General features: G+C 38.9%; 2 protein-coding genes across 2 annotated transcripts; both read left to right on the top strand.

Moving 5' to 3' along the window:
• The first annotated feature begins 4,907 nt into the window (after positions 1-4,907).
• On the top strand, positions 4,908-5,855 carry LOC121304660 (olfactory receptor class A-like protein 1). The gene has a single exon (XM_041235927.1). The coding sequence runs from the start codon at positions 4,908-4,910 to the stop codon at positions 5,853-5,855; it is 948 nt and encodes a 315-aa protein (XP_041091861.1).
• A 9,580-nt stretch (positions 5,856-15,435) lies between these two features.
• Positions 15,436-16,383, top strand: LOC121304659 (olfactory receptor class A-like protein 1). The gene has a single exon (XM_041235926.1). The coding sequence runs from the start codon at positions 15,436-15,438 to the stop codon at positions 16,381-16,383; it is 948 nt and encodes a 315-aa protein (XP_041091860.1).
• The last annotated feature ends 7,286 nt before the right edge of the window (positions 16,384-23,669 follow it).

Raw genomic sequence — 23,669 nt, 5'->3', positions numbered from 1 at the left:
TTGAGAGCTGTGTTGTCCTTCATTAGACATTTCAAACAAACTAAGTTCCTATACAGAATAATTGCATGTGTGCCTCCATAACAAAGTATGCAGTAGGGGATGTTTCCTAATCCCTGTTGCTTCTCCAGCCCCCAGACACTCCCCCGTCACCCCCAGGGGGAGTGTTCTCCCTGGGGCTACCCTTTGAGGCAGTGGGTGTAAAAATACAAAACCAAAGAACTATTCGCCTGCAACAGGACAACATGCCGGTTGACCCTTTGTGAACAAGCATCAAGGTAAGATTTAAACAAAAAGATATGCAGTATAGATTTATTTATAGCAATATAACATTTGTATCATTTAATATGGTGTAGCAAGCACAACAACAAAATTAATATTGAACAAACGGCTGTATTTACCATTACCAGAAAAAAACAGTAAAACATTCTCTGCTTTCAATTAAAAAATGTTCAGCTAGTTTATACACGATCAAGTCAAAAGTTCATTTTTATTTTCTACATTACATGTTTTTTATTCCTGTTCATTGAAAACATACAACATGGAAATGCTTTGCTGCCTTTATATGCAAACTTAATGCCTATATCAATTTGTTCCAGTAAATATATTCACATACAGTAGGGTTATATTCTAATTATCCAGACAGCAAGCATATATTTGTTTTCTGGATAAATATTTAAGATAAATGGCAAATTTAATAACGGATACTATGTGGCTATTATCTGAAATGCATGATATTTACAGATTCATTGATCCTCCCTAAGTGTCACTCTGTGGTGGTGGTGGTGGTGGTGGTGGTGGGGGGGGGGGTTGAGTTCCATTAATCAGTATTCACGACCGATGTAAAATCAAGAGTCTGTACCCAATGTTTACACATACATGGGTATGTATATATATCTATATATCTATCTATCTATCTATATCTATCTATATCTTATCTATCTATCTATCTATCTATATATATATATATATATATATATATATATATATATATATATATATATATACTGTGTATATATTATTAGTAGCATAATTAATGTATATTCTGTCTTGTAGGACATATTCCCTGAATATGATCGTGTGTATTAATGATATAACTGGATTAATTAATAAAACTGCTGTATTTTAGGAAAAAGAGCAAACTGCTGTGTCTTAAGAAAAATAGGCCCTTTGGTTTCTGGCAGGAATACTGAACTGAAGATTACCAGGGCTAGGAGGAGGGCATCTGGACTGGATGAGGCTGAAAGGACAGTGAAGATACTGCAAAACTGAAAACAGAAGCGGTTTGGTGCAAGGAAGACATAAAGTACAGATGTCAACCAGTCCCAACTGCAACAAGCTGCTGGACGAAAGGAAGCAGACAAAGGACAAATCTCAAAGATTTGTGAGTTAAAAAGGCAAGATACACAAACGATCTCATCAAAGTGGCTACTTAGCAGAGTGATAAGACTTTTGCGCTCCACATCAAATGCTAAACAATGTGCTGTCACTCAGCTAAGCAAAGCTGCAACTCCGGGACTCTGCCTAAAAACAGAATCAAGATGGGACTCTACCTAAACCGACCCACGACGAGGAAGCAAGCTGCAGCATGTCAATGACCACAAGCAACGAGACTGAGGCCTGGCTAGACAACGATTGTTACCAGACAAACCAGTCTGGGTCTGCTTTACACCTGAAACCACAGTGTCCAAAAGAAGCTGTGCCCTGCTACCTGCGTAGCTAAAAGATTCAACGAAGAGGACAGCGCGGATGGGCACTGTTGTGGATCCTATACCGAGGACTGAAGACTTTGTTGCAGCTGTTTGTTGATTCTGTCAAGAATTGAAAGTTTTGTTGCTGAGTTTGAACCAAAGTGGAATTGAAGACATTGTTGTGGAGAGGAGTGTGTGTGTGTGTGTGTGTGTGTGACAGAGCAGACACACAGGAGACAGGCGGTGCCATATTTCAACTGCCTGCTAGTCAAACATGAATGTAGAGAGAGCTTTGGAATTGTCTTTGTGCTTAGAGACTAAGAGATTTACTTTATAACTTTTCTGTTTATTATTTGTATACTTAAGAAAATACTACTATTGATTAACCATTCCTTGTGTCTGCGCGTGAATGTGTGTTCATAGTAAATCCTGGATATTTGGAACACATCAAAATTAAATATTGTTAGTAACAGAAGTAATAAACCTAGATAAATATTAATTTATCAATTATTGAATTGTCCATACAGTCTTCTTGCAGGAAGAATGCAAGAGTGCTGTATGGACAATTAGTTAAAATCCCTGAAAGAATTACTGGTTTAAAGTGCCTTACAGTAGTAGTTATCTAATTTGGCATCGCTATTTTATTTTTAGATTTCCATTCATATTGCTTTTTAAATAAGCATGCATGCATATGATTATAGGAACATGCAGTCGGCTCCAATGGACGCTACAACTAAAGTGAAATTCCAAAGGATTCCCTGTTCCATTCCTGGAGATTAACTTCATGGCTCCTTGCAAACCCAGGTGGAATATCAGAGACAAACCAACATGTCCTCAGTAACAAAGTGGGAATATGACATTGGGAAGATGGCATCTGTATTTTATTTTGCAATCCTGCGTAACTGGAATACAGAATGGAAACCGGATCGCAAAACGGAATCATCCAAGATCACAACAGTATTATGCAATTGAAATAGCTCTGGGATATTGGTCTCCATGTCTATCGGAAATATCAGGATTGTATTGATTCAACAAATTACAATGATCCAGCTTCAGCTGCACACATGAAAGGGATTGTTAAATAATGCTACACCAGGACATAGTACAGCACTTTTCACTGTATTTAATGTACTATTTTATGTATTATGCTACTATCATGTATTATGAACTTTCCACTGTATTTAATGTATTGTGCTTTTTTTTTTTTTTTTTTTACTGTAACCTACTGACGACAATACAATGCATGTATTATGCATTTCTCTGTATTTAAAGTATTATGGATGTTCTTGTTGTTACTGTGATGGTGGTCCACTATTAAAGGAGCTATATAAAATAAATACTGATTGATTGATTGACTGATTGATAGTTCTACGGTCCTGTAACAGTACACTGGGGGTTTGGGACTTCCCAAACTTCTGTGCCATATGTTTCCATCCCTTATTGCAGAGCCCCATCAAGCATCCCCTTGCTCAAGAGAGACTACATGTATCCCACACTACCACCACGTGTAAGCCTGTAGCCTTCAGGCTGGAAAAAACAGAGTTCCTTGACAGAACATTTTAAGTCAAACATATTTCAGGTTTTAAGACCGTTTATATTTTTATTGTAAATGCAGATATTCCCAATACCCTTCTCAGCATCTCCCATTGTTATTTAGCTTTCCAAAGGACTCATGGTTTGTTAATTGTTATTATTTCCTTTTAATTAGGAAGCTAATACCAGAGGTTCCAATTTGCGTCTCCCTCACATAATCTGTTCTCTTAAGTGGCTCCTTTAGTGATACCCACAGGATACCAGCATTGTCCTACGCAATATATTTGTTTTGTTACATATATTATTGCTTTATTATTCTTGACAATGCTTTAGCATGCTTTCTTTACATTGCACTGTGTAAAAAACATGGTAAAGCACTGACAAGGATTTGCTGGGAACTGTCTGAAGAAGAATGCCAAATTACCTCTCCTTAACAGCTTTGCACTGTTGCACAGTGCTTCTACATTATTGTACAGCAGTAGACTTGTGACCCAATTACTCCATGTACTGTACACTACAAACTACCTGCGTCAGCTTTCAGTAATGTGTACTCATTAAACACCTGCTCATTTGTTTTTCACAGCACTGTAAGCACATAAGCACAGTGCAATTATCAATATGTAATTAAGGGGGTCTAATTGCCCGTTGCTTTAATTGGAAGCAGTGGGAATGGTGGCAGGTGATCCGTGTGTATTTTGCTACTGGTATTAACCATTGTCAAGGGAGTGGGCATTTGGACTGAAAGTCTTTTGATCTAAACTTTTTCTTTCTTAGATGTTAACAGTTCAGCTGTAAAAGTTTGGTCAGATAAAGAAAATGAGACTAATACATTATATAAACACTACGTGGACATACAAAGATAGTGAAATGTGGTTATGAACCATTGGGATAGCATTATAATCCCAATATATTACCTTGTAGAAACTATAGCAGAGTATTAGTAAATATTACAATGGGAGTTCAAATATAAGCAGGATCATATTCTGTATGTATCTCCCAAAAGTAAAGGAAAAGAAAGTAAAGCAGAAGGAAAAACGCACAGCTACTTTAATACATATACTCACACTAGTTATAAAGCTGCGAACCAAATAACCATGGACAGAATAATAGACATGAACGGAATAATAATGGATGGGGCTCTATAATGAATTTATTAAATAAAGTACTGTTTAGCGTTCAATTTATTTGCTACTCATTAAAACGGTTTACCTGGTACAGGTTTTTGTTTTGTTTCGTTCGCCTATGTTCAGGACCATTAGTTGTATTTTTATTCTTCTGGGTATATGTTAATATTGGCCAAGGGTCCTTTTTCCCACCTGCATTATTAAACTCAACTATAAATACAGTATGCGCCCTGAGCCTGCAATCGCAGCCAGCTCAGTGCTCTGTAAGGTATGTAGAACACATGTGCTTTTAGCTTGGAAGATGTAAACAGCCTCTGGATTTTAAGGAAGTTATGTCTCATAAAATAAGATATGTTTAGTGTTATAGCATATGTAGCATACAGAGACTAGCTAAAGCATTCATTTTAAAGCAAATATGTTTTTTGTTGATAACTTGGATTTGTTTTGTTAAACAAATTACTTCAAATAAATTAATTTAAGGCAGCACGGGCAGGTGGCAAGGTGTTTTGTTTTGTTAACTCTCCGTCATTTTCCAGGGATCGTCAGCAGGTTAAAGAGGCCAATGGATCTGCCAACTATCCTGAAAGCTGCGTCCAACCTGCTTCTCATTGCAGTGGGGATCCCGGGAAACCTCATCGTTCTGCTGGTGTTTGGACACATCGGTTGCGTGGAGCGCAAACTACTGCCAGCCGACAGCATCGTCTTCATGCTGGCGTTTGTGCACCTGCTGATAATCCTCACCCGAGGAGTCCCACAAACCCTCTTTACACTGAACTACCGAGGTTTCTACGACTCCTCAACCTGCAAGTTTCTCATTTTCATCTACAGAACATCCAGGGCTACATCCATGTCCATGACCTTATTCCTCAGTGCTTACCAGAGCGTCCTGATCGCGCCGGCCACCTCCCGGCTCTCGTACCTCAAGCCAAAGCTCCCCATGTTGATCCTGCCATCCTTTGTCTTCTTGTGGCTCCTGAATGGGGCAACGTGCTTCCACGGCATCCTGTACACATCTCAGATGCGGAACATCACTGTCCTCAAATTCACTCTCAATCTGAGCTACTGTCTTGTGGAGTATCCTGACGAAGCAACCTATTTCGGGACTGGCACCATGGAACTCACCAGAGATCTCTTCTTTGTGTTTTTCATGGTGGTCACCAGCGCGTACATTTTGTTTGTTCTCTATCGACACCGCGAACAGGTAAAGGGCATTCGGAGCTCTGAGCAAAACCAGAATACACCAGAAATGCGGGCGGCCAAAATCGTGGTCACTTTCGTCACCCTCTTCGTGGTTTTCTTCGGAGTCGACAACATGACCTGGATCTACTCCATGTCTCTGCTCAAGGCCCCTGCCGATTTGAACAACGTGAGGGTTTTCTTCTCCTCGCTCTACGCCTCTGTCTCTCCCATAGTCGTGATTGCTTCAAACAAGAAAGTCAAAAGCAAGCTGCAGTGCACTAAGACGGTTAAGATTCCTCAATCCAAGACAACTACTGTTTCCACTGATTAGTCATACTGTACTTATTCTTCTGCGTAGTTTACAGTAAAACCAGATTTAAAGTGTCCCAATGCAGGAAGAATCCCTTCTAGATAATATCTATCAAACTGGTTCTTACTTCCTGCCCACATGAACCATGAGCCACTCATAAAAGAAAAGAAAAACTTCAATCCAGTTTTAGTTGTTTTCTACATATGAAGATGCAGTAGGTTTAAAGCACAGAAATGAGGGTCGGAGTCAGTCCACTGCTCTCATGTATATATGCATTAGGAGGTTTAATCAATGAATGATTAATCCCACCTGTGATCTTTGATTGATTAAAAATAACTGATTGCTTAATCTTGTCTATCTGAGAGCTGGATCAAAAAACTGGTCAATTTATATGTAAGTAAATATATGTATATTAAACATTAGTTGGCATTATAACATATTTGCATTAAACAGCATTATGTTAGGACTTTACTTGTAATTGTCTTTCAACACAATTTCACATGACTCGCAAACAGGTGTGATGAATCGATTTGCAGCAGTTTCCACACACAGGTGTAGTACATAATATCATTACATGTAGTTTTTCACATGCTTATTGAGCCACAATTGGGATTTAACAATGCCTATCACTTAGAAGAAACGGCAGCAAGATTTCTAATTGCTACTCTTATGCAGGATTGATTTTGTAATTTGTTTGTATCTGACTCTTATCGTTACAGTACTGTTTCTAGCAATATTAATAGTTTAGCAGTATGAAGCATACACCAAAACATCACACAAGCATAAGAGTTGTTTTTGTTGTTTTTGTGCCCCTTACTAATGCTGGAGTTTCCATACTACTTATAATTGTGTTTAAAATAATATAAATTCAAAATGTTCATTGTAAAAAACATAATTTACCGTAACTGTTTTTTGCAGGACACAATTGCAGTAGGATAGCTGTCTCTATCCTATTGCAGGTTTAAATGTTTTCACTAATAAACATTGGATCACATTGTGATTTAAAATGTGTTATATGTTATATACATGTATTTCTTGGAGAGTTGCTACGTATTATAAAGTGCTATTGCTAGCTCTCTGGGTGTATTCCACTTACTCTCATTACATGATAGCTTTTGATTCCTAACTCACAGAAATAGAAACTCCCTGAAGGATCACAGTAGAGGAAAAACTAAAGAAAAGTGCACATTTAGCTTGTTTAATAAACAAAGCAGAACATCACAGCCTCACGTTGAAAGTTACTCAGCCGTCACCCTCATTGCGTGGGGAATAAGTAGCACAACCTCCCCAAGCACCACACATACACAAATACTTCTCATTTGAAATCTCCTTGGATCGAAGCATACTGTTCTTTTTATTTCAGTGTATGTCAGCTGTTACCTGCCTCAGAAAACACAGCCCTGACAGGCCCTCGACTGCACCTGTCCTATCCCAAACTTCACAGGTAGCTTTATAACAGGACTGCAGTGTAACCACCAATTGGGAGAGCAGGGAGATATGATCGACCTCATTCAGCAGCGAAGCATCCAAATAACAATCTGCTCAAATATGATCAGAGCAGTTATACACACTCTGAAATGTTGCACAGAGTTCAATATGCAAGGGGATTTATTTATGGTCTATTTGACTACACTGGGAAAGTATTGTGACACAGCCGGTACACTCTTCCCTCAACATCAACTACACCATGACAATTCCTGATGCACCATACAAATATTAAAACAATAATAAAATAAAACATTTAAATGTGTGAAATATACACTCCATTGCCAGTCCAGCACTGGTCTACTCAGAATGTTCCTTAATGTATAAGCATGCATGTTTTAGGGGAGAAAAAAAAAAACCCAGTACAGCACCTCCTTGTATGAGCAATGTAGTGCTTGTTATGTCACTGCAGGTAAGCATATTATTTAATGATAAAGGGATTATGGCACACCCTCATGGTAATTCTTATAAATGCTGGCTTTCAGGAGAACAAAATTACAAGAAACTCCTTTATTCAGGTATACTAAAATGTAGTACTGAAGATGCTAAACCACAACCAGCCTGTTTAAGCACGGTTATCATGCACAGTACAGGTGTGGCCAAATCTGTTTAAGAGATGGGTATTTCTTGCGGATTAGCTATCACTCTGATATATCCCTTTGCATATTCACAGCAGCTACTGGATTAACAATAGAGAATTACACAGTGAACGAAATTATAGTACTGGCTATTCTTGAACCAGTATCTAAAAAAAAAAAAAAAAAAAAACGGAATCATTCAATGATTTTGACAAGGATACCTTTATCAAAGTTTACCATGATGAAAAGAGGGGACCTACTGTATGTAGATGCGTGTGGCTGCAGCGTGCTATGAATTCAACAGGCCTTCATGTTAGTTTTTAGTTATGCATACAGTAACTGTATTTGAATTGCTGATGCTTATTATAATGGTACAGTGAAACGCAGTCAAACAGACTGCGCATTTGTGTTTCTTGTCTTCTAGTTACGCCCTACAGCTTCCAAACCGCAGGGTACTGGAGGAATCTCATGCACACTTTCAATACATTGTAACTATGCATAACAACATTGTCATTGCACAATCATTAGAGAAACTTAATGTAACAGGGTACCTTGTTTAGTACATGTAGCCCCATTCAATATGTCTATATGCATATTTCTGAATTTACATTTTTGAAGTTTGCATCCATGTTCATTACTGCTGCAATGCTGTTGGCCAGTGAATGGGAATAAATACTGTATTATGATAACTTTCCCAAAACTGCCCGATGTTCTGAACTGTATGGTGCTTTTGAGCTGTGCTGAACAAATGTCTACTGCAATTGAGAGCTGTGTTGTCCTTCATTAGACATTTCAAACAAACTAAGTTCCTATACAGAATAATTGCACGTGTGCCTCCATAACAAAGTATGCAGTAGGGGATGTTTCCTAATCCCTGTTGCTTCTCCAGCCCCCAGACACTCCCCCGTCACCCCCAGTGGGAGTGTTCTCCCTGGGGCTACCCTTTGGGGCAGTGGGTGTAAAAATACAAAACCAAAGAACTATTCGCCTGCAACAGGACAACATGCTGGTTGACACTTTGTGAACAAGCATCAAGGTAAGATTTAAACAAATATATTTATTTGTAATATAGATTTATTTATAGCAATATAACATTTGTATCATTTAATATGGTGTTGCAAGCGCAACAACAAAATGAATATTGAACAAACGGCTGTATTTAACATAACCAGAAAAAAACAGTAAAACATTCTCTGCCTTCAATTAAAAAATGTTCAGCTAGTTTATACTTGATCAAGTCAAAAGTTCATTTTTATTTTCTACATTACATGTTTTTTATTCCTGTTCATTGAAAACATACAACATGGAAATGCTTTGCTGCCTTTATATGCAAACTTAATGCCTATATCAATTTGTTCCAGTAAATATATTCACATACAGTAGGGCTATATTCTAGTTCTCCAGACAGCAAGCATATATTTGTTTTCTGGTTAAATATTTAAGATAAATGGCAAATTTAATAAATTTAATTATCTGAAATGCATGATACTTACAGATTAATTGATCCTCCCTAAGTGTCACTCTGTGGTGTGTGTGTGTGTGTGTGGGGGGGGGGGGTAATTAGTATAAGGGCTGGCAACATTTAAGAGACCACTGCAAAATTATCAATTTCTCTGGTTTTACCATTTATAGGTATGTGTTTGGGTAAAATGAACATTTTTGTTTTATTCTATAAACTACTGACAACATTTCTCCCAAATTCCAAATAAAAATATTGTCATTTAGAGCATTTATTTGCAGAAAATGACAACTGGTCAAAATAACAAAACAGATGCATGTTGTCAGACCTCGAATAATGCAAAGAAAATAAGTTCATATTCATTTTTAAACAACACAATACTAATGTTTTAACTTAGGAAGAGTTCAGAAATCAATATTTGGTGGAATAACCCTGATTTTCAAGCACAGCTTTCATGCGTCTTGGCATGCTCTCCAATAGTCTTTCACATTGATGTTGGGTGACTCCTGGCGCAAAAATTCAAGCAGCTCGGCTTTGTTTGATGGCTTGTGACCATCCATCTTCCTCTTGATCACATTCCAGAGGTTTTCAATGGGGTTCAGGTCTGGAGATTGGGCTGGCCATGACAGGGTCTTGATCTGGTGGTCCTCCATCCACACCTTGATTGACCTGGCTGTGTGGCATGGAGCATTGTCCTGCTGGAAAAAACAATCCTCAGCATTGGGGAACATTGTCAGAGCAGAAGGAAGCAAGTTTTCTTCCAGGACAACCTTGTACTTGCCTTGATTCATGCGTCCTTCACAAAGACAAATCTGCCCGATTCCAGCCTTGCTGAAGCACCGCCAGATCATCACCGATCCTCCACCACATTTCACAGTGGGTGTGAGACACTGTGGCTTGTAGGCCTCTCCAGGCGTCTAACCATTAGACGACCAGGTGTTGGGAAAAGCTGAAAATTGGACTCATCAGAGAAGATGACCTTACTCCAGTCCTCTATGGTCCAATCCTTATGGTCTTTTGCAAACCTCAGCCTGGCTCTTCTTTGCTTCTCATTGATGAAGGGATTTTTTCTAGCTTTGCACGACTTCAGCCCTGCCCCTAGGAGCCTGTTTCGAACCATCCTCGCCGTGCACTTCACCCCAGCTGCCGTTTGCCATTCTTTTTGTAGGTCACTTGATGTCATCCTACGGTTGCTGAGTGACATTCGAATGAGTTGGCGGTCATCCCGGTCAGTGGAGAGTCGTTTTCGCCCTCTGCCAGTCTGTAGCTTTGTTGTCCCCAATGTGTGCTGCTTGACCTTGTTCTTATGAACCGCCATCTTTGAAATTTTAAGGACGGAAGCAACCCGACCCTCACTGTATCCCTCTGCCAGTAAAGCCAGAATTGAACCCTTCTTTTCCTCACTCAAAACTTTCCTTTTCAACTCTTTGGGCATGGTCAATAGTTATTTTTTGATTCCAATTACTTTTGAGGTACTACTAGCACTGTTTTGCCATCCAGCTGGTCCTATTGCAAGAGGATAGTGATGACCACAGGAGTGGTTTTTATACTTTTCCTCGTTAAATAAGATTTGGTTCAGGTGATCCCCTGATCAGTACCTCATTCAGTAGAATTAGGTGTGCCTGTGTTGGAATTCAACAGACACTGGAATGGAACGGCTGCCATACATGTAGAGATGCTGATTTAAGAAAAATTTGCAGTGGTCTCTTAATTTTTTCCAGAGCTGTATATATCTATCTATCTATATATATATATATATATATATATATATATATATATATATCTATATATATATATATATATATATATATATATATATATATATATATATATATATATATATATAGATATATATGTATATATTATTAGTAGCATAATTAATGTATATTCTGTCTTGTAGAACATATTCCCTGAATATGATCGTGTGAATTAATGATATAACTGGACTAATTAATAAAACTGCTGTATTTTAGGAAAAAGAGCAAACTGCTGTGATTTAAGAAAAATAGCTCCTTTGGTTTCTGGCAGGAATACTGAACTGAAGATTACCAGGGCTAGGAGGAGGGCATCTGGACTGGATGAGGCTGAAAGGACAGTGAAGATACTGCAAAACTGCAAACACAAGCGGTTTGGTGCAAGGAAGATATAAAGAACAGATGTCAACCAGTCCCAACTGCAACAAGCTGCTGGACGAAAGGAAGCAGACAAAGGACAAATCTCAAAGATTTGTGAGTTAAAAAGGCAAGATACACAAACGATCTCATCAAAGTGGCTACTTAGCAGAGTGATAAGACTTTTGCGCTCCATATCAAATGCTAAACAAGGTGCTGTCACTCAGCTAAGCAAAGCTGCAACTCCAGGACTCTACCCTAAAAACAGAATCAAGATGGGACTCTACTTAAACCGACCCACGACGAGGAAGCAAGCTGCAGCAAGTCAATGACCACAAGCAACGAGACTGAGGCCCGGCTAGACAGCGCTTGTTACCAGACAAACCAGTCTGGGTCTGCTTTACACCTGAAACCACAGTGTCCAAAAGAAGCTGTGCCCTGCTACCTGATTAGCTAAAAGATTCAATGAAGAGGACAGCGCGGATGGGCACTGTTGTGGATCCTATACCGAGGACTGAAGACTTTGTTGCAGCTGTTTGTTGATTCTGTCAAGAATTGAAAGTTTTGTTGCTGAGTTTGAACCAAAATGGAATTGAAGACATTGTTGTGGAGAGGAGTGTGTGTGTGTGTGTGTGTGTGTGTGTGTGTGTGTGTGTGTGTGTGACAGAGCAGACACACAGGAGACAGGCGGTGCCATATTTCAACTGCCTGCTAGTCAAACATGAATGTAGAGAGAGCTTTGGAATTGTCTTTGTGCTTAGAGACTAAGAGATTTACTTTATAACTTTTCTGTTTATTATTTGTATACTTAAGAAAATACTACTATTGATTAACCATTCCTTGTGTCTGCGCGTGAATGTGGATATTTGGAACACATCAAAATTAAATATTGTTAGTAAGAGAAGTAATAAACCTAGATAAATATTAATTTATCAATTATTGAATTGTCCATACAGTCTTCTTGCAGGAAGAATGCAAGAGTGCTGTATGGACAATTAGTTAAAATCCCTGAAATAATTACTGGTTTAAAGTGCCTTACAGTAGTAGTTATCTAATTTGGCATCTCTATTTTATTTTTAGATTTCCATTCATATTGCTTTTTAAATAAGCATGCATGCATATGATTATAGGAACATGCAGTCGGCTCCAATGGACGCTACAACTAAAGTGAAATTCCAAAGGATTCCCTGTTCCATTCCTGGAGATTAACTTCATGGTTCCTTGCAAACCCAGGTGGAATATCAGAGACAAACCAACATGTCCTCAGTAACAAAGTGGGAATATGACATTGGGAAGATGGCATCTCTATTTTATTTTGCAATCCTGCGTAACTGGAATACAGAATGGAAACCGGATCGCAAAACGGAATCATCCAAGATCACAACAGTATTATGCAATTGAAATAGCTCTGGGATATTGGTCTCCATGTCTATCGGAAATATCAGGATTGTATTGATTCAACAAATTACAATGATCCAGCTTCAGCTGCACACATGAAAGGGATTGTTAAAGTTGCATAGTACAGCACTTTCCACTGTATGTAAAGTACTATTTTATGTATTATGCTACTATCATGTATTATGAACTTTCCACTGTATTTAATGTATTATGCTTTTTTTTTTTTTTTTTTTTTTACTGTAACCTACTGACGACAATACAATGCATGTATTATGCATTTCTAATGCCAACTGTATTTAAAGTATTATGGATGTTCTTGTTGTTACTGTGATGGTGGTCCACTATTAAAGGAGCTATATAAAAATATATATATATAAATATTAATATATATAAATATAAGTATTTATATATAAAATAAATACTGATTGATTGATTGACTGATTGATAGTATAACAGTCCTGTAACAGTACACTGGGGGTTTGGGACTTCGCAAACTTCTGTGCCATATGTTTCCATCCCTTATTGCAGAGCCCCATCAAGCATCCCCCTGCTCAAGAGAGACTACATGTATCCCACACTACCACCACGTGTAAGCCTGTAGCCTTCAGGCTGGAAAAAACAGAGTTCCTTAACAGAACATTTTAAGTCAAACATATTTCAGGTTTTAAGACCGTTTATATTTTTATTGTAAATGCAGATATTCCTAATACCCTTCTCAGCATCTCCCATTGTTATTTAGCTTTCCAAAGGACTCACGGCTTGTTAATTGTTATTATTTCCTTTTAATTAGGAAGCTAATACCAGAGGTTCCAATTTGCGTCTCCCTCACATAATCTGTTCTCTTAAGTGGCTCCTTTAGTGATACCCACAGGATACCAGCATTGTCCTACGCAATATATTTGTTTTGTTACATATATTATTACTTTATTATTCTTGACAATGCTTTAGCATGCTTTCTTTACATTGCACTGTGTAAAAAACATGGTAAAGCACTGACAAGGATTTGCTGGGAACTGTCTGAAGAAGAATGCCAAATGACCTCTCCTTAACAGCTTTGCACTGTTGCACAGTGCTTCTACATTATTGTACAGCAGTAGGCTTGTGACCCAATTACTCCATGTACTGTACACTACAAACTACCTGCGTCAGCTTTCAGTAATGTGTACTCATTAAACACCTGCTCATTTGTTTTTCACAGACTGTAAGCACATAAGCACAGTGCAATTATCAATATGTAATTAAGGGGGTCTAATTGCCCGTTGCTTTAATGGGAAGCAGTGGGAATGGTGGCAGGTGATCCGTGTGTATTTTGCTACAGGTATTAACCATTGTCGAGGGTGTGGGCATTTGGACTGAAAGTCTTTTTATCTATCTATCTTTTTTGTCTTTTTTTCTTAGATGATCACAGTTCAGCTATAAAAGTCGTTCTTTATCATCTTGTTTGGTCAGGTAAAGAAACTGAGACTAATATATTATTTAAAAACCACGTGGACATACAGAGATACCGAAATGTGCTTTTGAACCATTGGTATAGCATTATAATCCCAATATATTACCCTGGAGAAACCATAGCAGAGCAATTAGTAATCATTCCAGTATACAGTACATCACATAAGCAACACCATTAACTCCCTACATTCTTACCTCTCTTAAACCCTGGCTCACAGCCAAAATGTAAAAACAGTGCACACACAGTGAGTCGGACTCCCCAAACCCATATAGCTGGATCTATCAGCATACCCCACAGTTTTGGCAATCCCCATTCTAAGAAGGATAACTGTCCAAACTTGTAATTGTACCACACACTGTCTTCTTAGGCTACACAGACAACAGGAGTTCAAATATAAGCAGGATCATATTCTGTATGTATCTACCAAATGAAAAGGAAAAGGAACGTAAAGGTGAATGAATAATGCACAGCTACTTTAATACATATACACACACTGGTTATTAAGCTACAAACCAGACAAACGATAGAAGTAGATGGAATAATAATGGTTAAGGTTCTATAATGAGTTTATTACATAAAGTACTGTTTAGTATTCCATGCATTTGCTACTCATTAAATCAGTTTACCTGGTACAGCGATTAGTTTTTGTTTTGTTTGGCTCGAATATGTTAAGGACCATTAGTTGTATTTTTATTCTTCTGGGTATATGTTAATATTGGCCAGGGGTCCTATTTCCCACCTGCATTATTAAACTCAACTATAAATACAGTATGCGCCCTGAGCCTGCAATCCCAGCCAGCTCAGTGCTCTGTAAGGTATGTAGAACACATGTGCTTTTAGCTTGGAAGATGTAAACAGCCTCTGGATATTAAGGAAGTTATGTCTCATAAAATAAGATATGTGCAGGTAATTTTCAGTGTTATAGCATACGTAGCATATAAAGATTTGCTAAAGCATTTATTCTAACACAGATGTGTTTTTTGCTGATAACTTGGATTTGTTTTGTTAAACAAATGACTTCAAATAAATTAATTTAAGGCAGCATGGGCAGGTGGCAAGGTGTTTTGTTTTGTTAACTCTCCGTCATTTTCCAGGGATCGTCAGCAGGTTAAAGAGGCCAATGGATCTGCCAACTATCCTGAAAGCTGCGTCCAACCTCCTTCTCATTGCAGTAGGGATCCCGGGAAACCTCATCGTTCTGCTGGTGTTTGGACACATCGGTTGCGTGGAGCGCAAACTGCTGCCAGCCGACAGCATCGTCTTCATGATGACTTTTGTACACCTACTGATAATCTTCAACCAAGGAATCCCAGAAACCCTCTTCTCACTGAACTACAGGGGATTCTACAGCTCCTCAATCTGCAAGTTTCTCATTTTCATCTACAGAACATCCAGGGCTATGTCCATGTCCATGACCTTCCTCCTCAGCGCTTACCAGAGCATCCTGATCGCTCCGGCAACCTCTCGGTTTTCATGCCTAAAGCCAAAGCTCCCCACGCTGATCCTGCCATCCTTTGTCTTCTTGTGGCTCCTGGATGGGGCAACGACCATCCAAGGCATCGTGTACACATCTCAGATCCGGAACATCACCGGTCTCAAATTCACTCTCAATCTGACCTACTGTATTGTGGAGTATCCTAACGAAGCGTCCTATGTAGGGACCGGCACCATGGTCCTCTTCAGAGATCTCTTCTTCGTATTTTTCATGGTGGTCACCAGCGTGTACATTTTGTTCGTTCTCTATCGACACCGCCAGCAGGTAAAGGGCATTCGGAGCTCCGAGCAGAACCAGAACCCGCCAGAAATGCGGGCGGCCAAAATCGTGGTCACTTTCGTCATCCTCTTCGTGGTTTTCTTCGGAGTCGACAACATAACCTGGGTCTACTCCTTGACTCAGCACAAGGTCCCTGTCGATTTGAATAATGTGAGGGTTTTCTTTTCCTCGCTCTACGCCTCTGTCTCTCCCATAGTCGTGATCGCTTCAAACAAGAAAGTCAACAGCAAGCTGCAGTGCACTAAGACGGTTAAGATTCCTCAATCCAAGACAACTACTGTTTACACTGTTTAGTCATACTGTACCTATTCCTCTGCTTCGTCATTTACAGTAAAACCAGATTTAAAACGTCCCAATGCAGGAAGAATCCCTTCTAGATAACATCCATCAAACTGGTTCTTACTTCTTGCTTTGGCACATGAACCATGAGCCACTCATAAAAGAAAAGAAAAACTTCAATCCAGTTTTAGTTGTTTTCTACATATGAAGATGCAGTAGGTTTAAAGCACAGAAGTGAGGGTCGGAGTCAGTCTACTGCTCTCATGTATATATGCATTAGGAGGTTTAATCAATGAATGATTAATCCCACCTGTGGGCTTTGATTGATTAAAAACTAATTGATTGCTTAATCTTGTCTACCTGAGAGCTGGATCAAAAAACTGGTCAATTTATATGTAAGTAAATATATGTATATTAAACATTAGTTGGCATTATAACATATTTGCATTAAACAGCATTATGTTAGGACTTTACTTGTAATTGTCTTTCAATACAATTTCACATGACTCACAAACATGTGTGATGAATCGATTTGCAGCAGTTTCCACACACAGGTGTAGTACATAATATCATTACATGTAGTTTTTCACATGCTTATTGAGCCACCATTGGGATTTAACAATGCCTATCACTTAGAAGAAACTGCAACAAGATTTCTAATTGCTAATCCTCTGCAGGATTGATTTTGTAATAGGTTTGTATCTGGCTCTTATAGTTACAGTACTGTTTCTAGCAATATTCATAGTTTAGCAGTATGAAGCATACACCAAAACATCACACAAGCATAAGAGTTGTTTTTGTTGTTTTTGTGCCCCTTACTAATGCTGGCGTTCCCATACTGCTTATAATTGTGTTTAAAGTAACATGAATTAAAAATGTTCATTGTAAGAAACTTAATTTACCTGTAACTGTTTTTTGCAGGACACAATTGCAAATCTCAGCTGACTGATTCCTATTGCAGGTTTAAATGTTTTCACTAATAAACATTGGATCACATTGTGATTTAAAATGCGTTATATGTTATATACATGAATTTCTTGGAGAGTTGCTATGTATTATAAAATGCTATTGCTATCTCTCTGGGTGTATTCCACTTACTCTCATTACATGATAGCTTTTGATTCCTAACTCACAGAAATAGAAACTCCCTGAAGGATCACAGTAGAGGAAAAACTAAAGAAAAGTGCACATTTAGCTTGTTTAATAAACAAAGCAGAACATCACAGCCTCACGTTGAAAGTTACTCAGCCGTCACCCTCATTGTGTGGGGAATAAGTAGCACAACCTCCCCAAGCACCACACACACACAAATACTTCTCAACTGAAATCTCCTTGGATCGAAGCATACTGTTCTTTTTATTTCAGTGTATGTCAGCTGTTACCCGCCTCAGAAAACACAGCCCTGACAGGCCCTCGACTGCACCTGTCCTATCCCAGACTTCACAGGTAGCTTTATAACAGGACTGCAGTGTCACCACCAATCGGGAGAGCAGGGAGATATGATCAGTCTCATTCAGCAGCGAAGCATCTTAATAACAATCTGCTCAAATATGATCAGAGCAGTTATACACACTGAAATGTTGCACAGAGGTCACTATGCAAGGGGATTTATTTACAGTCTATTTGACTACACTGGGAAAGTATTGTGACACAGGCGGTACACTCTTCCCTCAACATCAACTTCACCAGTGTTGCACAAACATTTTAAATGACCCCCCCCCCCCCCCCCCCCCCAATATTAAAATGTTTGACCTTAAATTAACAGCTGTTTTTTCCCCCAATTCCATGTAAATCGCGTATTTTTCCTTAATCAGAAAAAAAGTCTAGATTTAACTAAATACACGCGTATCACAAATTTTCAGCATTTTAAATCATTCTATATATATTTTTTGTTCACTTAGCCAGTGAACATTTCGCTGGGTGAATTTAAGTATTTTGTTTACACATGGCAAGTCAACATTTAGCTAACATTTCAAACAAATAAATCAGTAAAATAAAAAAAATCCAAGTAACTTATTTATTTATTAACTTTTACTGGACAGATAAATCTGAAAAACTTCATCGTTCAGCAATTAAATCTTGGGTTTTCACAAAACAAAGTCTACACACCGGGAGCGAAGTGAAAGACACGAATACAGCAAGAGTACAAACAAATGATATAGCTAGTCATGAAAATACTCTCTCCCTTCACTCCTTCTGTGGAGACGAAATAAAATAAATAAAACACGGGTACACCACACACTAAAAAAAGGTCAACATTATTAAAAACAAAGAAGCTTCATTTTATAGAAATACGAAACCGGTGTGTGGCGCTCCCTGTCACTTTGACTAAAATTAAGGTGAAATAAAGAGAGATAGATGTACCGTCAATTCCCAGTTGTTCTGCTATTTCTTGATAAGTGGCGTTCTTTTTATTGTCTTTATAGCCACTGCCCTCATAAAGAACATTTTACTTTTCAACTTTAATAATTCTCATTGATGTCGATTTTTATTTATTTTTATTTCTGTGGTAATCTCTGCGCGAGCGAGACACTGACAGTCTGACAGCCACTGCCTTTATTTCTGATTGGTCCGTTGCGACGCGAACAGCGCGTAGCAAAATATAAATAAAACAATGTATTTCTGTATTTGTTCGCTTCGCTTGCGTTGTGCATTACTCCATTTAAATCAATAGTTTTAATTAGTTTTGATTCTCAAGCTCGCGTCCGGTGTGCATAGCTCTTTAACGTGCAAGCCCGTGCCCACTGACTCGTTTGATTTGGCATATTTGTATGTTGCAGAGCTGCGCTTACACTCCGACTTTTAAGAATGTGTTTGTTAACCTTTATGTATTTAGCTAAAGCTGGACTTTCTGTTGTTAAATCTAGAAACAAAATACGAGATTTACATTAAATCAGGGAAAAGGGTGCCTGTTAAAACATTAGGGTTTCTTTTTACACTTGTCTCCACTGTTCACTGCAGTTTCACTGACACACTCGCAAATTCAAACATAATTTCTCTGGATCTAAGGTGATCATCAACAGCTCATTTGAAAGGTAAGAACTTGGCCTACTTAGCTGTCATTTATGTATTTATTTAAAATGTTATAAAATGCTTATATTTTTACAGAACTGCCCCTTTAGTCATAGTCTCGCCCCCCTTGGTGACTCTCCACCCCCAGTTTGCCCATCACTCAACCATACCATGACAATGCCTGATGCACCATGCAAATGTTAAAATAATAATAACAAAAAAAACATTTCAATGTGTGAAATGTACAGCCCATTGCCAGTCCAGCACTGGTCTACTCAGAATGTTCCTTAATGTATAAGCATGCATGTTTTAGGGGAGAAAAAACCCAGTACAGCACCTCCTTGTATGAGCAATGTAGTGCTTGTTATGTCACTGCAGGTAAGCATATTATTTAATAATAAAGGCATTATGGCACACCCTCATGGTAATTCTAGTAAATGCTGGCTTTCAGAACAGAATTACAAGAAAATCCTTTATTCAGGTGTACTAAAATGTAATACTGAAGATGCTAAACCACAACCAGCCTGTTTAAGTACGGTTCTCATGCACAGTACAAGTGTGGCCAAATCTGTGTAAGAGATGGGTATTTCTTACGGATTAGCTATCACTCTGTGTGGCATTGTGAGCACAGGGTTGCACAAATGAGTTCACAGTCTGGGATTCAATTACTAATTCACTATTCACTTGAGTCCCAGCACGTCAACTAATTTGTGCAACTCACATATTGTTACGTACTTTATTTGCATGTGAAGTGCCTAACTACAACTATATATTTTAAATCATTTGTGCTACACAGACCCATTTATATCCTGTGCACCAATGCCTATACACCAACATTAACACATCACAAGCAACACATAACACAAAATCCACACATGGGCGGGGAACACTGCCACATACCTCCCCCCTTGTGCGCAGCACACATGGCCAACGGCCACCACCCCCTTTAGTCCCAAAGTCCCAGTCATAGTCTCGGCCCAGGAACAGGGGCAGTAATTTGTCCATGGGTGTTGGCCATGGTCTGAGGTCCTCCTCCCAACCCAACACTAGCCACGGCCAAGTTGACCATGCACCAGCTGGCTCCTCCATCCAAGGCAAACCAGGCATCCGACTGACCTGCTGTAGGGGTGGTATCCTGACCGTGCCCCCTCCTCCTCCAGGCTCGGCAGGGGTGCACGGGCATCCCCCTGCAATGACGAACGGGCATCCCTGGGCATCTCCCTCATGTGGTAGTGAAGGTGAAACCAGCAGGCATTCTCACTCTGCTGGGGGAAGTGAAACCAGCAGGCATTCTCCCTATGCTGGGGAATGTGGGAGCAACAAGTAGTATTCTCACGACGGTGGAAGCAGAGGCAGCTGCTGCTGCTCTCTCTCTGGCGGTGGAGGCAGAGGCAGCTCCTGTAGCTCTCCCTCTTACGGCGGAGGTGGGAGTGGCAAGCAGCCTCCCCATGGCGGCAAAGGTAGGAGCAGCGGGTAGTCTCCTCTGACGCTGGAGGTGGGACAGGCAGACAGTCTCCCTCTTGCAGGAACAGTAGTAGGAACAGCTCCCTGTTGGGTGTTCGGACACCGGCCCCGCTTGGGGTCTGGATGTTTGTGCTCCCCCGTCTGGGCACTGGACGCCCATGCTCCTCTCGTCTGGGCTCTGGACGTAGTGACCTCCCCCCCCCCCCCCCCCCCCCCTCCCCACCTTCTGGGTGCTGGACGCACCTGCGTGCCCGAACCCCCACCTGGCAGGTGAAATTGAGACGCTGCGGCGCTTAGTACCTTTAATTGAGTGAAACAAATAAAATATTTAAATAAAAAACAGCACACGGCACTTGATGTCAAAATAAATAAGCAAACAAAACAGACAGGGTGAGTCAAAGCAACTGTTATATTTACTTTTTCTTTCTTTTAGTTTTTAATTCTCTCCTTTCCACACCCGTTCTCCACTCACTGAACACACAACCCTGAGTGAGTAAAATGTGCATCTAAATACTTGTGCCTAAATACAACTATATCTTTTAAATCACTCGTGCTACACAGACCCATTTATATCCCGTGCATCAACACCTATACACCAACATTAACACACCACACGCAACACATAACACAAAATCCACACATGGGTGGGGCACACCTGCCACACTCTGATATATCCCGTAACAGATTCACAGCAGCTACTGGAATAACCGTAGAGAATTATACAGTGAACAAAATTATAGTACTGGCTATTCTTGAACCAGGATCTAAAAAAAAAACAAAAAACAGAATCATTCGAAATGATTTTGACAAGGATACCTTTATCAAAGTTTACCATGATGAAAAGAGGGGACCTACTGTATGTAGATGCATGTGGCTGCAGCGTGCTATGAATTCAACAGGCCTTCATGTTAGTTTATAGTTATGCATACAGTAATTGTATTTGAATTGTCGATGCTTATTATAATGGTACAGTGAAGCACAGTAATACAGACTGTGTTTCTTGTCTTTTAGTTACGCCCTTGCTAACCTTTTAAGAAATAAGTACAGAAACAGTATGTGATGGAGTGTCTAACATCATTTTGATAAACACATTTAATTGCTCCCTGATGTTGTGTGAGAGCCCATTAACAAATCAGCTTCCAAACCCCAGGGTACTGGAGGAATCCCATGCGTGGCAATTAGGGGTAACATTAGCAAGTCATTAAATGGTAATGGGTTTTGTTTTGTTTTTTATCCACAACTGTCTTTTCCCAACTGCATAAATAATAATAAAAAAGTATAACATGATGTATATAAAATCAGCTTTGCTTTTCTTAAATGCCATGGATTGCTTCTTTGAGAAGACTGCTCACCTAACCAGTGAGTGCACCTTTCCCCAGCGAGCATGCTGTCACCATGGCCTGATGAGCGCTGTCGTTCTGAGCGCTTCCGAGTTCTGACTCGCTCCAGCTTAGCAGGGTGGTCTGGTACCGAATGATCTGGGAGCATCCACACTCTGATTCTGCTCTATAGAGAATATCATTTCAGCTGTTCCGCTAGGGGACTGAATAGCAATTTTGCAAACTGATAGTCATTTTAAGTTTAGGAGTAGGCTTTGGTTCTAAATCATTTGCCTGTTGATGAAGCAACATTGAGATGTATTCTCTTTTCTATACAGCTGTCTCTGTCCTAGCTTACCCTAATCCTAACCTTAACCCTAACCATAACCCCAAGCTCAAAGCTTTGCAGACAGCTAAATAAGAAGTAAACAAAACATTGAATTGTGTGTGTGTGTGTGTGTGTGTGTGTGTGTGTGTGTGTGTGTGTGTGTGTGTGTGTGTATATATATATATATATATTCTAATATATATATATTATATTATATAGTGTATCATACAAATGCGTAAGGGGGTGTTATGTACCATTTATCATTTATCGTAATACATAATTATGAAACATTGAACAATAACACAAGCTAAGTGTTAAAGTATAGTGACCGTTTGTCATCACTAACTAGCAAACATGTAGTAAATTATCGAGTGTATTAATTACCTAATTATCTTGATGACACATCTCTTATTCTCTTTTTGTTGGATAACTCCTATATATATATATATATATATATATATATATATACAATATATACTATATATATATAAATATATCCTTATATTAATAACATAGACTCCGGTTTATTATAGTGAATATAATATTGATCCAATATAAGAAAAAATATATATATATATATATATATAATATATATATATATATATATGGAATCAAATATTGAGCTGAGCCAAACTTAGATTTGTATGTTTGTTTTAAGATTATTGTGTTTTTGATGCGTTTCTGTTTTATTCTTTTTGAATTTCTTGTACACATTCAATGCAAACTGCTGAAGCTAAATAAACCCTTTGCCATGCTAATTTCATTTTAATATTAAAACAGACGCGCCGATGATTCACAAACAGAACTTGTGCTTCTGCTTCCTGGAGGCACTGCAATGTGGAATGTCGTCGGATCCCAGGAGACTGTGTTGCTTTTATGTTTCTGCTGTCATTTTAAGTTCAAGTGCATGAAATTATGTCTATTCCAGAGGGGCATCAAAAAGATATAAAATGTAATTAACAATGGAAATGCTGCACAAACCAACCCAGAAAACCACCAGCAGTGAATATATCGACGTGGCAATAGAAAAGACACTGGTAAGAGTGATCACACTATGTCTTTTGTTTAAGTTGCTGCATATGTAGTTTTATTGCACTACATTATTTCTGTTTTGCTTGATTGTTATATTACACCTTTGTTTCAATAATTACAAGTTTGCGTACCAGGGTATGTTACAG

This window comes from Polyodon spathula, chromosome 39, assembly GCF_017654505.1.
Source record: "Polyodon spathula isolate WHYD16114869_AA chromosome 39, ASM1765450v1, whole genome shotgun sequence".
In the NCBI taxonomy this organism is placed as follows: Eukaryota; Metazoa; Chordata; class Actinopteri; order Acipenseriformes; family Polyodontidae; genus Polyodon; species Polyodon spathula.
This window is presented reverse-complemented; position numbering and strand designations above follow the sequence as displayed.

Excerpts from the sequence above, each read along its gene's own strand:
- LOC121304660 (XM_041235927.1), top strand. The coding sequence starts at position 4,908 with ATGGATCTGCCAACTATCCTGAAAGCTGCGTCCAACCTGCTTCTCATT.
- LOC121304659 (XM_041235926.1), top strand. The coding sequence starts at position 15,436 with ATGGATCTGCCAACTATCCTGAAAGCTGCGTCCAACCTCCTTCTCATT.